The sequence below is a fragment of the Oncorhynchus gorbuscha genome, linkage group LG09 (assembly GCF_021184085.1).
Source record: "Oncorhynchus gorbuscha isolate QuinsamMale2020 ecotype Even-year linkage group LG09, OgorEven_v1.0, whole genome shotgun sequence".
In the NCBI taxonomy this organism is placed as follows: Eukaryota; Metazoa; Chordata; class Actinopteri; order Salmoniformes; family Salmonidae; genus Oncorhynchus; species Oncorhynchus gorbuscha.
The window spans coordinates 9,261,818-9,279,107 of NC_060181.1; the positions used below are offsets into that span (position 1 = coordinate 9,261,818).

At 43.2% G+C, this 17,290-nt stretch overlaps 1 protein-coding gene across 1 annotated transcript in view; it reads right to left on the reverse strand.

Annotated features, from left to right (window-relative positions):
- Positions 1–17,290, reverse strand: part of LOC124043077 (alpha-tubulin N-acetyltransferase 1-like) — a 72,339-nt gene that overhangs the window by 11,723 nt on the left and 43,326 nt on the right. Inside the window, exons 5-7 of the mRNA XM_046361249.1 lie at positions 13,170–13,283; positions 11,234–11,335; positions 1,133–1,178 (exon numbers count right to left, since the gene is read on the reverse strand). Coding sequence (XP_046217205.1) covers positions 1,133–1,178; positions 11,234–11,335; positions 13,170–13,283 — 262 coding nt within the window. The remainder of the gene's footprint in view (positions 1–1,132; positions 1,179–11,233; positions 11,336–13,169; positions 13,284–17,290) is intronic.

Sequence of the window (17,290 nt, forward strand, 5' to 3'; positions counted from 1 at the left end):
AATTTTCAATACATTTGCAAACATTTCTAAAAACCTGTCATTATGGGGTAGTTATGTAGATGGGAGAGGAACAAAAAATATTTAATACATTTTGAATTCAGGCTGTAAAAAGTCAAGGGGGTATAAAGGCCTCTGCAAGCTTCAGTTCGGCTGGCCCCTATCCAAACTCGGCTGATGAACCGAACGAGTGTGCTCGCATTCTCCCTTAAAAGACCTTCGCTTGAGAAACAAGGGGAAAAAAACAGTAATATAATGTTTGTCCATTTTGAGACTCCATAGCTAGACGTCACTTCCTCAAAAAAAGTCATTCATTTGGACGTTTTTGCAGAGGAGATATTAGGTGCGTAATTTTACATTAACTAAGATGTTTGGTGCAGTGTTTCTCAATGAAACAATGTGCATGAAAACGAGTCGTCTCTCGTTGAATGACAACAAAGACCTTTATTGAAGAATCCCTACTGTTGACCAATCACCAACGAAGGGGCGTAGACTTTATTGAAGAATCCCTACTGTTGACCAATCACCAACGAAGGGGCGTAGACTTTATTGAAGAATCCCTACTGTTGACCAATCACCAACGAAGGGGCGTAGACTTTATTGAAGAATCCCTACTGTTGACCAATCACCAACGAAGGGGCGTAGACTTCGGCTTGCCTCCAGAAAATGTTTTGTGTGCCCGAACACCCGAAAAAAAGTTCAAAAATCATCATAAAATGGCATCATAATACATGCAAACTCTTCTGAACTGTTTTGGAAGAATCCGGAAGCCATAAGTCAGCTGAAAACACTAGGGTGTCTGTTTTAATGGGAACAGAGAGAGGCAGCCTACTCCACATTAGACGTGCCACTAGAAGGCACCTGTGAGGGTGTGGATGCCCACGCTAGTCCAAACCATACTCCTATTACCACACCACCACAGGCATGAAGAGACAACTGTTTGTGCGGCCAAATGGCACTCTTTTTCCTATTTAGTGCACTACTCTTGACCAGGACCCACAGGGCTCTAGTATAAAGTAGTGCACTATATAGGGAAAGGAGAACCATTTGGGACACAGTCAGTTACACAACACTATTAATCCAAAACAACACAGATAGAATTAAGATATATAGACAGAATATTCTGGAATATTACCTGATTTTTTGGCGAAGAAACCGTCAAACACCACAAAGTTATTGACCTAGAAAAAGAGAGAGAGAGAGAGAGAGAAAGAGAGAAAGGGTCAGGAAGAGAGAGAGAGAGAGAGAGAGAGAGAGAGAGAGAGAGAGAGAGAGAGAGAGAGAGAGAGAGAGAGAGAGAGAGAGAGAGAGAGAGAGAAAGAAGGGGACAGGGTCAGTAAGAGAGAGAGAGAGAGAGAGAGAGAGAGAGAGAGAGAGAGAGAGAGAGAGAGAGAGAGAGAGAGAGAAAGAAGGGGACAGGGTCAGGAAGAGAGAGAGAGAGAGAGAGAGAGAGAGAGAGAGAGAGAGAGAGAGAGAGAGAGAACAACATAACAATAACAACAACACCACCCTCAAAACAACAACACCACCCGCTTAACAACACCACCACCCTCTTAACAACACCACCACCCTCTTAACAACACCACCACCCTCTTAACAACACCACCACCCTCTTAACAACAACACCCTCATAACAACACCACCCTCTTAACAACACCCTCATAACAACAACACCCTCATAACAACAACACCCTCACAACAACAACACCCTCACAACAACAACACCACCCTCTTAACACCACCACCACCCTCTTAACAACAACAGCAACCTCATAACAACAACACCACCCTCACAACAACACCACCCTCTTAACAACAACACCCTCATAACAACAACACCCTCATAACAACACCCTCATAACAACAACACCCTCACAACAACAACACCCTCACAACAACAACACCCTCACAACAACAACACCCTCACAACAACAACACCACCCTCTTAACACCACCACCACCCTCTTAACAACAACAGCAACCTCATAACAACAACACCACCCTCACAACAACACCACCCTCTTAACAACAACACCCTCATAACAACAACACCCTCATAACAACAACACCCTCATAACAACAACACCCTCACAACAACAACACCCTCATAACACCACCAACACCCTCATAACACCACCAACACCCTCATAACAACACCAACACCCTCATAACAACACCAACACTCTCACAACACCAACACCCTCATAACACCACCAACACCCTCATAACACCACCAACACCCTCATAACAACACCAACACCCATAACAACAACACCCTTACAACAACAACACCACCCTCATAACAACACCAACACCCTCATAACAACAACACCCTCATAACAACAACACCCTCACAACAACAACACCTCACAACAACAACACTCTCACAACAACAACACCCTCACAACAACAACACCCTCACAACAACAACACCACCCTCTTAACACCACCACCACCCTCTTAACAACAACAGCAACCTCATAACAACAACACCACCCTCACAACAACACCACCCTCTTAACAACAACACCCTCATAACAACAACACCCTCATAACAACAACACCCTCATAACAACAACACCCTCACAACAACAACACCCTCATAACACCACCAACACCCTCATAACACCACCAACACCCTCATAACAACACCAACACCCTCATAACAACACCAACACTCTCATAACAACACCAACACCCTCATAACACCACCAACACCCTCATAACACCACCAACACCCTCATAACAACACCAACACCCACATAACAACACCCTTACAACAACAACACCACCCTCATAACAACACCAACACCCTCATAACAACAACACCCTCATAACAACAACACCCTCACAACAACAACACCTCACAACAACAACACTCTCACAACAACACCACCCTCACAACAACACCACCCTCTTAACAACACCCTCATAACAACACCAACACCCTCATAATGGGGGTGGGCCTCGGATGGGGCCACAGTGTCTCCTGACCCCTCCTGTCTCAGCCTCAAGTATTTATGCTGCAGTAGTTTATGTGTCGGGGGGCTAGGGTCAGTTTGTTTATCTGGAGTACTTCTCCTGTCCTATTCGGTGTCCTGTGTGAATCTAAGTGTGCGTTCTCTAATTCTCTCCTTCTCTCTTTCTTTTTCTCTCTCGGAGGACCTGAGCCCTAGGACCATGCCCCAGGACTACCTGACATGATGACTCCTTGCTGTCCCCAGTCCACCTGGCCATGCTGCTGCTCCAGTTTCAACTGGCCTGGGCCCTAGGACCATGTCCCAGGACTACCTGACATGAGGACTCCTTGCTGTCCCCAGTCCACCTGGCCATGCTCCTGCTCCAATTTCAACTGTTCTGCCTTACTATTATTCAACCATGCTGGTCATTTATGAACATTTGAACATCTTGGCCACGTTCTGTTATAATCTCCACCCGGCACAGCCAGAAGAGGACTGGCCACCCCACATATGCTCTCTCTAATTCTCTCTTTCTTTCTCTCTCTCGGAGGACCTGAGCCCTAGGACCGTGCCCCAGGACTACCTGACATGATGGCTCCTTGCTGTCCCCAGTCCACCTGACTGTGCTGCTGCTCCAGTTTCAACTGTTCTGCCTTATTATTATTTGACCATGCTGGTCATTTATGAACATCTGAACATCTTGGTCATGTTCTGTTATAATCTCTACCCGGCACAGCCAGAAGAGGACTGGCCACCCCACATAGCCCGGTTCCTCTCTAGGTTTCTTCCTAGGTTTTGGCCTTTCTAGGGAGTTTTTCCTAGCCACCGTGCTTTTACACCTGCATTGTTTGCTGTTTGGGGTTTTAGGCTGGGTTTCTGTACAGCACTTTGAGATATCAGCTGATGTACGAAGGGCTATATAAATAAATTTGATTTGATTTGATAACAACACCAACACCCTCATAACACCACCAACACCCTCATAACACCACCAACACCCTCATAACACCACCAACACCCTCATAACACCACCAACACCCTCTTAACAACACCCTTACAACAACAACACCACCCTCATAACAACAACACCACCCTCATAACAACAACACCACCCTCACAACAACACCACCCTCACAACAACACCACCCTCACAACAACACCCTCATAACACCACCACCACCCTCATAACAACACCAACACCATCATAACAACACCAACACCCTTACAACAACAACACCTCACAACAACAACACCTCACAACAACACCGCGCTCATAACACCACCAACACCCTCATAACAACAACACCACCCTCTTAACAACACCAACACCCTCTTAACAACACCAACACCCTCATAACACCACCAACACCCACATAACAACACCCTCATAACAACACCACCACCCTCATAACAACAACAACACCCTCACAACAACAACACCCTCACAACAACAACACCCTCTTAGCAACACCCTCATAACAACACCAACGCCTTCTTAACAACACCAACACCCTCTTAACAACACCACCACCCTCTTAACAACACCACCACCCTCTTAACAACAACACCCTCATAACAACACCACCACCCTCATAACAACAACACCAACACCCTCACAACACCAACACCCTCACAACAACAACACCCTCACAACAACAACACCCTCACAACAACAACACCCTCACAACAACAACACCCTCACAACAACAACACCCTCACAACAACAACACCCTCTTAGCAACACCCTCATAACAACACCAACGCCCTCTTAACAACACCAACACCCTCTTAACAACACCACCACCCTCTTAACAACAACAGCACCCTCATAACAACACCACCCTCTTAACAACAGCTCCCTCATAACAACAACACCCTCATAACAACAACACCCTCATAACAACAGCACCCTCATAACAACAGCACCCTCATAACAACTGCACCCTCATAACAACAGCACCCTCATAACAACAGCACCCTCGTAACAACAGCAACACCCTCATAACAGCAACACCCTCATAACAACACCACCCTCATAACAACAACACCCTCATAACAACAGCACCTCATAACAACAGCACCCTCATAACAACAGCACCCTCACAACAACAACACCCTCATAACAACAACACCCTCATAACAACAGCACCCTCATAACAACAGCACCCTCACAACAACAACACCCTCATAACAACAACACCCTCATAACAACAACACCCTCATAACAACAACACCCTCACAACAACACCACCCTCAAAACAACAACACCACCCTCAAAACAACAACACCACCCTCTTAACAACAACAGCACCCTCATAACAACAACAGCACCCTCTTAACACCACCCTCTTAACACCACCACCTGCTTAACAACAGCACCCTCATAACAACAGCACCCTCATAACAACAGCACCCTCATAACAACTGCACCCTCATAACAACAGCACCCTCATAACAACAGCACCCTCGTAACAACAACAGCACCATCATAACAACAACAACACCCGCATAACAGCAACACCCTCATAACAACAGCACCCTCATAACAACAGCACCCTCATAACAACAGCACCCTCACAACAACAGCACCCTCACAACAACAGCACCCTCACAACAACACCACCCTCACAACAACACCACCCTCATAACAGCAACACCCTCATAACAACACCACCCTCAAAACAACACCACCCTCAAAACAACAACACCACCCTCTTAACAACAACAGCACCCTCATAACAACAACACCACCCGCTTAACAACACCACCACCCTCTTAACAACACCACCACCCTCTTAACAACAACACCACCCTCTTAACAACAACACCACCCTCTTAACAACAACACCACCCTCTTAACAACAACACCACCCTCATAACAACACCACCCTCATAACAACACCACCCTCTTAACAACAACACCCTCACAACAACACCCTCACAACAACACCCTCACAACAACACCCTCACAACAACAACACCACCCTCTTAACAACACCACCACCCTCTTAACAACACCACCACCCTCTTAACAACAGCTCCCTCATAACAACAACACCCTCATAACAACAACACCCTCATAACAACAACACCCTCATAACAACACCCTCATAACAACAACACCACCCTCTTAACAACACCACCCTCTTAACAACAACACCCTCTTAACAACAACACCCTCATAACAACACCCTCACAACAAGAACACCACCCTCTTAACAACACCACCACCCTCTTAACAACAACAGCACCCTCATAACAACAACACCACCCTCACAACAACACCACTCTCTTAACAACACCACCCTCTTAACAACACCACCCTCTTAACAACACCACCCTCTTAACAACACCACCCTCTTAACAACAGCTCCCTCATAACAACAACACCCTCATAACAACACCCTCATAACAACAACACCCTCATAACGACAGCACCCTCATAACGACAGCACCCTCATAACGACAGCACCCTCATAACGACAGCAACCTCGTAACAACAACAGCACCATCATAACAACAACAACACCCGCATAACAGCAACACCCTCATAACAACACCACCCTCATAACAACCTGAGGGAGTATTTTGATCTCAAGTGAAATATTGTCTCATCAGATAAAACATGAAAACCTTTATAATTATAAATCTTCATAAACGGGTTTAAAATATGTTCAACTGATTTATTGATTGAATACTCCTAAAAATGTTGGTGGTATATATATATATATGTATAATTCCATCTCTGCTTACAAAACGGGTTTTTCTAGGACTATTTAATTGACCTACTTTGCTTTAGTCGTCTGGAGGTCAGGAGTCACATGACAGATGATGGCTGACTGTATCTCAGTTTGATGGCTGACTGTATCTCAGTTTGATGGCTGACTGTATCTCAGTTTGATGGCTGACAGTATCTCAGTTTGATGGCTGACTGTATCTCAGGTTGATGGCTGACTGTATCTCAGTTTGATGGCTGACTGTATCTCAGTTTGACGGCTGACTGTATCTCAGTTTGACGGCTGATTGATGGCTGACTGTATCTCAGTTTGACGGCTGATTGATGGCTGACTGTATCTCAGTTTGATGGCTGACTGTATCTCAGTTTGATGGCTGACTGCATCTCAGTTTGACGGCTGACTGCATCTCAGTTTGACGGCTGACTGTATCTGAGTTTAACGGCTGATTGATGGCTGACTGTATCTCAGTTTAACGGCTGATTGATGGCTGACTGTATCTCAGTTTGACGGCTGATTGATGGCTGACTGCATCTCAGTTTGACGGCTGACTGTGTCTCAGTTTGACGGCTGACTGTATCTCAGTTTAACGGCTGACTGTATCTCAGTTTGACGGCTGACTGTGTCTCAGTTTAACGGCTGACTGTATCTCAGTTTAACGGCTGACTGTATCTCAGTTTGATGGCTGACTGTATCTCAGTTTAACAGCTGACTGTATCTCAGTTTGACGGCTGACTGTATCTCAGTTTGACGGCTGACTGTATCTCAGTTTAACAGCTGACTGTATCTCAGTTTAACAGCTGACTGTATCTCAGTTTAACGGCTGACTGTATCTCAGTTTGACGGCTGATTGATGGCTGACTGTATCTCAGTTTGATGGCTGACTGTATCTCAGTTTGACGGCTGACTGTATCTCAGTTTAACGGCTGACTGTATCTCAGTTTAACAGCTGACTGTATCTCAGTTTGACGGCTGACTGTATCTCAATTTGACGGCTGACTGTATCTCAGTTTGACGGCTGACTGTATCTCAGTTTGACGGCTGACTGTATCTCAGTTTGACGGCTGACTGCATCTCAGTTTGACGGCTGACTGTATCTCAGTTTGACGGCTGACTGTATCTCAGTTTGACGGCTGACTGTAATCTCAGTTTGACGGCTGACTGAATCTGAGTTTGACGGCTGACTGAATCTGAGTTTGATGGCTGACTGTGTCTCAGTTTGATGGCTGACTGTTTCTCAGTTCGACGGCTGACTGTTTCTCAGTTCGACGGCTGACTGTATCTCAGTTTGATGACTGACTGTATCTGAGTTTAACGGCTGATTGATGGCTGACTGTATCTCAGTTTGACGGCTGACTGAATCTGAGTTTGATGGCTGACTGTGTCTCAGTTTGATGGCTGACTGTTTCTCAGTTCGACGGCTGACTGTATCTCAGTTTGACAACTGACTGTATCTGAGTTTGACGGCTGATTGATGGCTGACTTTATCTCAGTTTGACGACTGACTGTATCTCAGTTTGACGGCTGACTGTATCTCAGTTTGACGGCTGACTGTATCTCAGTTTGACGGCTGACTGTATCTCAGTTTGACGGCTGACTGTATCTCAGTTTGACGGCTGACTGTGTCTCAGTTTGACGGCTGACTGTATCTCAGTTTAACGGCTGACTGTATCTCAGTTTAACGGCTGACTGTATCTCAGTTCGACGGCTGATTGATGGCTGACTGTATCTCAGTTTGATGGCTGACTGTATCTCAGTTTAACGGCTGACTGTATCTCAGTTTAACGGCTGACTGTATCTCAGTTTAACGGCTGATTGATGGCTGACTGTATCTCAGTTTGACGGCTGATTGATGGCTGACTGTATCTCAGTTTGACGGCTGATTGATGGCTGACTGTATCTCAGTTTAACGGCTGACTGTGTCTCAGTTTAACGGCTGACTGTATCTCAGTTTGACGGCTGACTGTATCTCAGTTTGACGGCTGACTGTGTCTCAGTTTGACGGCTGACTGTATCTCAGTTTAATGGCTGACTGTATCTCAGTTTAACAGCTGACTGTATCTCAGTTCGACGGCTGATTGATGGCTGACTGTATCTCAGTTTGATGGCTGACTGTATCTCAGTTTAACGGCTGACTGTATCTCAGTTTAACGGCTGACTGTATCTCAGTTTGACGGCTGATTGATGGCTGACTGTATCTCAGTTTGACGGCTGATTGATGGCTGACTGTATCTCAGTTTGACGGCTGATTGATGGCTGACTGTATCTCAGTTTGACGGCTGATTGATGGCTAACTGTATCTCAGTTTGATGGCTGACAGTATCTCAGTTTAACGGCTGACTGTGTCTCAGTTTAACGGCTGATTGATGGCTGACTGTATCTCAGTTTAAAGGCTGACTGTATCTCAGGTTGACGGCTGACTGTATCTCAGTTTGACGGCTGACTGTATCTCAGTTTGATGGCTGACTGTATCTCAGTTTGACGGCTGACTGTATCTCAGTTTAACGGCTGACTGTATCTCAGTTTGACGGCTGATTGACGGCTGACTGTATCTCAGTTTGACGGCTGACTGTATCTCAGTTTGACGGCTGATTGACGGCTGACTGTATCTCAGTTTGACGGCTGATTGACGGCTGACTGTTTCTCAGTTTGATGGCTGACTGTATCTCAGTTTAACGGCTGACTGTATCTCAGTTTGACGGCTGATTGACGGCTGACTGTATCTCAGTTTGATGGCTGACTGTATCTCAGTTTGACGGCTGACTGTATCTCAGTTTGACGGCTGACTGTATCTCAGATTGATGGCTGACTGTATCTCAGTTTAACGGCTGACTGTATCTCAGTTTAACGGCTGACTGTATCTCAGTTTACGGCTGATTGACGGCTGACTGTATCTCAGTTTGACGGCTGACTGTATCTCAGTTTGACGGCTGACTGTATCTCAGTTTGACGGCTGACTGTATCTCAGTTTGACGGCTGACTGTATCTCAGTTTAACGGCTGAATGTATCTCAGTTTAACGGCTGACTGTATCTCAGTTTAACGGCTGACTGTATCTCAGTTTGACGGCTGACTGTATCTCAGTTTGACGGCTGACTGTATCTCAGTTTGAAGGCTGACTGTATCTCAGTTTGATGTCTGACTGTATCTCAGTTTGACGGCTGATTGACGGCTGACTGTATCTCAGTTTGACGGCTGATTGACGGCTGACTGTATCTCAGTTTGATGGCTGACTGTATCTCAGTTTAACGGCTGACTGTATCTCAGTTTAACGGCTGACTGTATCTCAGTTTGACGGCTGATTGACGGCTGACTGTATCTCAGTTTGATGGCTGACTGTATCTCAGTTTGACGGCTGACTGTATCTCAGTTTAACGGCTGACTGTATCTCAGTTTGACGGCTGACTGTATCTCAGTTTAACGGCTGAATGTATCTCAGTTTGACGGCTGACTGTATCTCAGTTTAACGGCTGAATGTATCTCAGTTTGACGGCTGACTGTATCTCAGTTTGACGGCTGACTGTATCTCAGTTTGACGGCTGACTGTATCTCAGTTTGAAGGCTGACTGTATCTCAGTTTGATGGCTGACTGTATCTCAGTTTGATGGCTGACTGTATCTCAGTTTAACGGCTGACTGTAATCTCAGTTTGATGGCTGACTGTATCTCAGTTTGACGGCTGATTGATGGCTGACTGTGTCTCAGTTTGATGGCTGACTGTATCTCAGTTTAACGGCTGACTGTATCTCAGTTTGACGGCTGATTGATGGCTGACTGTATCTCAGTTTGATGGCTGACTGTATCTCAGTTTGAAGGCTGACTGTATCTCAGTTTGATGGCTGACTGTATCTCAGTTTAACGGCTGACTGTATCTCAGTTTAATGGCTGACTGTATCTCAATTTGATGGCTGACTGTATCTCAGTTTAACGGCTGACTGTATCTCAGTTTGATGGCTGACTGTATCTCAGTTTAACGGCTGACTGTATCTCAGTTTGATGGCTGATTGATGGCTGACTGTATCTCAGTTTGATGGCTGACTGTATCTCAGTTTAACGGCTGACTGTATCTCAGTTTGACGGCTGATTGATGGCTGACTGTATCTCAGTTTGATGGCTGACTGTATCTCAGTTTGATGGCTGACTGTATCTCAGTTTAACGGCTGACTGTATCTCAGTTTGATGGCTGACTGTATCTCAGTTTGATGGCTGACTGTATCTCAGTTTGATGGCTGACTGTATCTCAGTTTGATGGCTGACTGTATCTCAGTTTGATATGCCCAGGGGACTAATGGAAATCTACATGTACTTTTATCTAATAGTACCATCCTGCCTGCGTCATATCCATATCAAATCATATCTTAATTGCACCAGTCATGCGTTCTATATTTAGCCCATACCCCCTTCACCTCCTGTCTTATCTCAGTCTGAAACTGTTTGTTTATGATATTTTCATAGCTATTTTCATTATATTAGGCTGTTGGTGTCAGGCCTGTATAATCATTTACCAGAGTGTTGGGGTTGGAGAGACCGCTCCGAAAGCATACCTGAGGTACACTGTTTTTCAGACAGTAATGCTTCTCCAGGAAAGAGAGGAACTTAGGGGAGGGCCTGTCGTAAGCCATCATCACTGGCTCTACCTTTTTGTGCTGAACATGGAGGGGTGGGGGGAGAAAACAAACGGAGCAATTACCACACGTCTCAACGAGCAAACAGACATTTAGGAAAACACCCTCTTTGACAACCCTCTGTAATCTCTAGCAATGTCACTTCTAGTGTAGCGACTCTACCTCCAACACATTCCAGTCTGTGTGCTCTAGTTTTCATAGCCTGGGGTGTGTTCATTACACTGATTCTGTTGCAAAAAAAAATGTTTAGTCCCAAACGCTCTTTAACACGACATAAAAGCTGTTGTGTTCTTAAATGGAAGTGGTAGTTTAATTTTAATTGTATGGTTTCCACAAGCTGCCATTCCAAACTGAATAGTCTACAAAGTACTTGGCACAAGTTGCACATCTATAAATGACAGATTCTTCCGCGGGGTTCCTTCCAACTTCTTCCAAACCCTTATTTCTTTTTTTTTTAAAGAGAGACACAACTGAACTACAACTTCCATTTAAGAACAAAACGGAACTCAACAGAGTTTACAATAAACGGTTTCTGTTGCAAAATGTTTTGTAAAAGAATCGGCGTAATCAATACACCCCGAGTCAAACCAGACTGAGTGCCCCCGCTCAACAATCATATGAGAGCAGGGGGTGTATTCATTAGTGCAAACTGTAGGAAAAAGCTTTGTAACAAAAAAACTTCTAATGAAAACAAGTTTCTTATCGGACAAATTCAGGTAGGTCCCTTGTCGTTTGCTTCCTAGTGAATATACCCCAGCATTCAGTCAGGCGTAACCATTCAGTGTTCATCCCTTCTGTCCAGGGTTGGAGTCAATTTGAATTGAAACATCTCAATTCAGGAAGTGATTTGAATTTACAATGGACAAATTTAAAACATTTAAACATAAATGTCTCCTTCACAGTTTATTGAGAAATCATTACTGACAAATGCAATTTTTCAATTATTGAATTGGATTCCAGTTTACTCCCATTCGAATTGACCCCGTCCCAGGTAAACCTCAACCCTGCATCTGTCCCAGGTAAACCTCAACCCTGCATCTGTCCCAGGTAAACCTCAACCCTGCATCTGTCCCAGGTAAACCTCAACCCTGCATCTGTCCCAGGTAAACCCCAACCCTGCATCTGTCCCAGGTAAACCTCAACCCTGCACCTGTCCCAGGTAAACCTCAACCCTGCACCTGTCCCAGGTAAACCTCAACCCTGCATCTGTCCCAGGTAAACCCCAACCCTGCATCTGTCCCAGGTAAACCTCAACCCTGCATCTGTCCCAGGTAAACCCCAACCCTGCATCTGTCCCAGGTAAACCTCAACCCTGCATCTGTCCCAGGTAAACCTCAACCCTGCATCTGTCCCAGGTAAACCTCAACCCTGCATCTGTCCCAGGTAAACCTCAACCCTGCATCTGTCCCAGGTAAACCTCAACCCTGCATCTGTCCCAGGTAAACCTCAACCCTGCATCTGTCCTAGGTAAACCTCAACCCTGCATCTGTCCTAGGTAAACCTCAACCCTGCATCTGTCCCAGGTAAACCCCAACCCTGCATCTGTCCCAGGTAAACCTCAACCCTGCATCTGTCCCAGGTAAACCCCAACCCTGCATCTGTCCCAGGTAAACCTCAACCCTGCATCTGTCCCAGGTAAACCTCAACCCTGCATCTGTCCCAGGTAAACCCCAACCCTGCATCTGTCCCAGGTAAACCCCAACCCTGCATCTGTCCCAGGTAAACCTCAACCGTGCATCTGTCCCAGGTAAACCCCAACCCTGCATCTGTCCCAGGTAAACCCCAACCCTGCATCTGTCCCAGGTAAACCCCAACCCTGCATCTGTCCCAGGTAAAGGCGTGGTGTCTGTCTCACCTGCAGCATGAAGCTAAACAGCTCCAGTCCGTAACCGTGCCTCTGAAGGTTCTCTTTCACAAAGAAATCCAAGACACACAGAGGCTCTGTCTCGACATGCGCCCCCTGCTGGTCCTAGGGAGACATTACAATGAATTAGATTCAACGCAATGTTATGCAATTCATAATTCAAGTCAATTCTCAACTGAATCTAATTCAGCTTTGACTAATCCATTCAGGGGCAATTAGGAGTAATCAAAAGCATTATACATAGGGAAACTAGTACATTTGAAAAGGCCTGTCACAATTACAATTATGGATGAAGTATTGAAAATAAAATAACAGGTTAATATGACTGGTAAATAGAATGAATAGAACCTGTAACCCTGGTAATATGACTGGTAAATAGAATGAATAGAACCTCTAACCCTGGTAATATGACTGGTAAATAGAATGAATAGAACCTGTAACCCTGGTAATATGACTGGTAAATAGAATGAATAGAACCTGTAACCCTGGTAATATGACTGGTAAATAGAATGAATAGAACCCCTAACCCTGGTAATATGACTGGTAAATAGAATGAATAGAACCTCTAACCCTGGTAATATGACTGGTAAATAGAATGAATAGAACCTGTAACCCTGGTAAATAGAATGAATAGAACCTGTAACCCTGGTAATATGACTGGTAAATAGAATGAATAGAACCTGTAACCATGGTAATATGACTGGTAAATAGAATGAATAGAACCTGTAACCCTGGTAATATGACTGGTAAATAGAATGAATAGAACCTGTAACCCTGGTAATATGACTGGTAAATAGAATGAATAGAACCTGTAACCATGGTAATATGACTGGTAAATAGAATGAATAGAACCTGTAACCCTGGTAATATGACTGGTAAATAGAATGAATAGAACCTCTAACCCTGGTAATATGACTGGTAAATAGAATGAATAGAACCCCTAACCCTGGTAATATGACTGGTAAATAGAATGAATAGAACCTGTAACCATGGTAATATGACTGGTAAATAGAATGAATATAACCCCTAACCCTGGTAATATGACTGGTAAATAGAATGAATAGAACCTGTAACCATGGTAATATGACTGGTAAATAGAATGAATATAACCCCTAACCCTGGTAATATGACTGGTAAATAGAATGAATAGAACCTGTAACCATGGTAACATGACTGGTAAATAGAATGAATAGAACCTGTAACCCTGGTAATATGACTGGTAAATAGAATGAATAGAACCTCTAATCCTGGTAATATGACTGGTAAATAGAATGAATATAACCTCTAACCCTGGTAATATGACTGGTAAATAGAATGAATAGAACCTCTAACCCTGGTAAATAGAATGAATAGAACCTCTAACCCTGGTAAATAGAATGAATAGAACCTCTAACCCTGGTAAATAGAATGAATAGAACCTCTAACCCTGGTAATATGACTGGTAAATAGAATGAATAGAACCCCTAACCCTGGTAATATGACTGGTAAATAGAATGAATAGAACCTGTAACCCTGGTAATATGACTGGTAAATAGAATGAATAGAACCTGTAACCCTGGTAATATGACTGGTAAATAGAATGAATAGAACCTGTAACCCTGGTAAATAGAATGAATAGAACCCCTAACCCTGGTAATACGACTGGTAAATAGAATGAATAGAACCTGTAACCCTGGTAATATGACTGGTAAATAGAATGAATAGAACCTGTAACCCTGGTAATATAACTGGTAAATAGAATGAATAGAACCTGTAACCCTGGTAAATAGAATGAATAGAACCTGTAACCCTGGTAAATAGAATGAATAGAACCCCTAACCCTGGTAATATGACTGGTAAATAGAATGAATAGAACCTGTAACCCTGGTAAATAGAATGAATAGAACCTGTAACCCTGGTAAATAGAATGAATAGAACCCCTAACCCTGGTAATATGACTGGTAAATAGAATGAATAGAACCTGTAACCCTGGTAAATAGAATGAATAGAACCTGTAACCCTGGTAAATAGAATGAATAGAACCCCTAACCCTGGTAATATGACTGGTAAATAGAATGAATAGAACCCCTAACCCTGGTAATATGACTGGTAAATAGAATGAATAGAACCTGTAACCCTGGTAAATAGAATGAATAGAACCTCTAACCCTTTGTAATATGACTGGTAAATAGAATGAATAGAACCTGTAACCCTGGTAATATGACTGGTAAATAGAATGAATAGAACCCCTAACCCTGGTAATATGACTGGTAAATAGAATGAATAGAACCTGTAACCCTGGTAAATAGAATGAATAGAACCTCTAACCCTGGTAATATGACTGGTAAATAGAATGAATAGAACCTCTAACCCTGGTAAATAGAAAGAATAGAACCTCTAACCCTGGTAATATGACTGGTAAATAGAATGAATAGAACCTCTAACCCTGATATGACTGGTAAATAGATTGAATAGAACCTATAACCCTGGTTATATGACTGGTAAATAGAATGAATAGAACCCCTAACCCTGGTAATATGACTGGTAAATAGAATGAATAGAACCTCTAACCCTGGTAATATGACTGGTAAATAGAATGAATAGAACCTCTAACCCTGGTAATATGACTGGTAAATAGAATGAATAGAACCTCTAACCCTGGTAATATGACTGGTAAATAGAATGAATAGAACCTATAACCCTGGTAATATGACTGGTAAATAGAATGAATAGAACCCCTAACCCTGGTAATATGACTGGTAAATAGAATGAATAGAACCTCTAACCCTGGTAATATGACTGGTAAATAGAATGAATAGAACCTCTAACCCTGGTAATATGACTGGTAAATAGAATGAATAGAACCCCTAACCCTGGTAATATGACTGGTAAATAGAATGAATAGAACCTCTAACCCTGGTAATATGACTGGTAAATAGAATGAATAGAACCTCTAACCCTGGTAATATGACTGGTAAATAGAATGAATAGAACCTCTAACCCTGGTAAATAGAATGAATAGAACCTGTAACCCTGGTAAATAGAATGAATAGAACCCCTAACCCTGGTAATATGACTGGTAAATAGAATGAATAGAACCTGTAACCCTGGTAAATAGAATGAATAGAACCTGTAACCCTGGTAAATAGAATGAATAGAACCCCTAACCCTGGTAATATGACTGGTAAATAGAATGAATAGAACCTGTAACCCTGGTAAATAGAATGAATAGAACCTCTAACCCTTTGTAATATGACTGGTAAATAGAATGAATAGAACCTGTAACCCTGGTAATATGACTGGTAAATAGAATGAATAGAACCCCTAACCCTGGTAATATGACTGGTAAATAGAATGAATAGAACCTGTAACCCTGGTAAATAGAATGAATAGAACCTCTAACCCTGGTAATATGACTGGTAAATAGAATGAATAGAACCTCTAACCCTGGTAAATAGAAAGAATAGAACCTCTAACCCTGGTAATATGACTGGTAAATAGAATGAATAGAACCTCTAACCCTGATATGACTGGTAAATAGATTGAATAGAACCTATAACCCTGGTTATATGACTGGTAAATAGAATGAATAGAACCCCTAACCCTGGTAATATGACTGGTAAATAGAATGAATAGAACCTCTAACCCTGGTAATATGACTGGTAAATAGAATGAATAGAACCTCTAACCCTGGTAATATGACTGGTAAATAGAATGAATAGAACCTCTAACCCTGGTAATATGACTGGTAAATAGAATGAATAGAACCTCTAACCCTGGTAATATGACTGGTAAATAGAATGAATAGAACCTCTAACCCTGGTAATATGACTGGTAAATAGAATGAATAGAACCTCTAACCCTGGTAATATGACTGGTAAATAGAATGAATAGAACCCCTAACCCTGGTAATATGACTGGTAAATAGAATGAATAGAACCTCTAACCCTGGTAATATGACTGGTAAATAGAATGAATAGAACCCCTAACCCTGGTAAATAGAATGAATAGAACCTCTAACCCTGGTAATATGACTGGTAAATAGAATGAATAGAACCTCTAACCCTGGTAAAAAGAATGAATAGAACCTCTAACCCTGGTAAATAGAATGAATAGAACCTCTAACCCTGGTA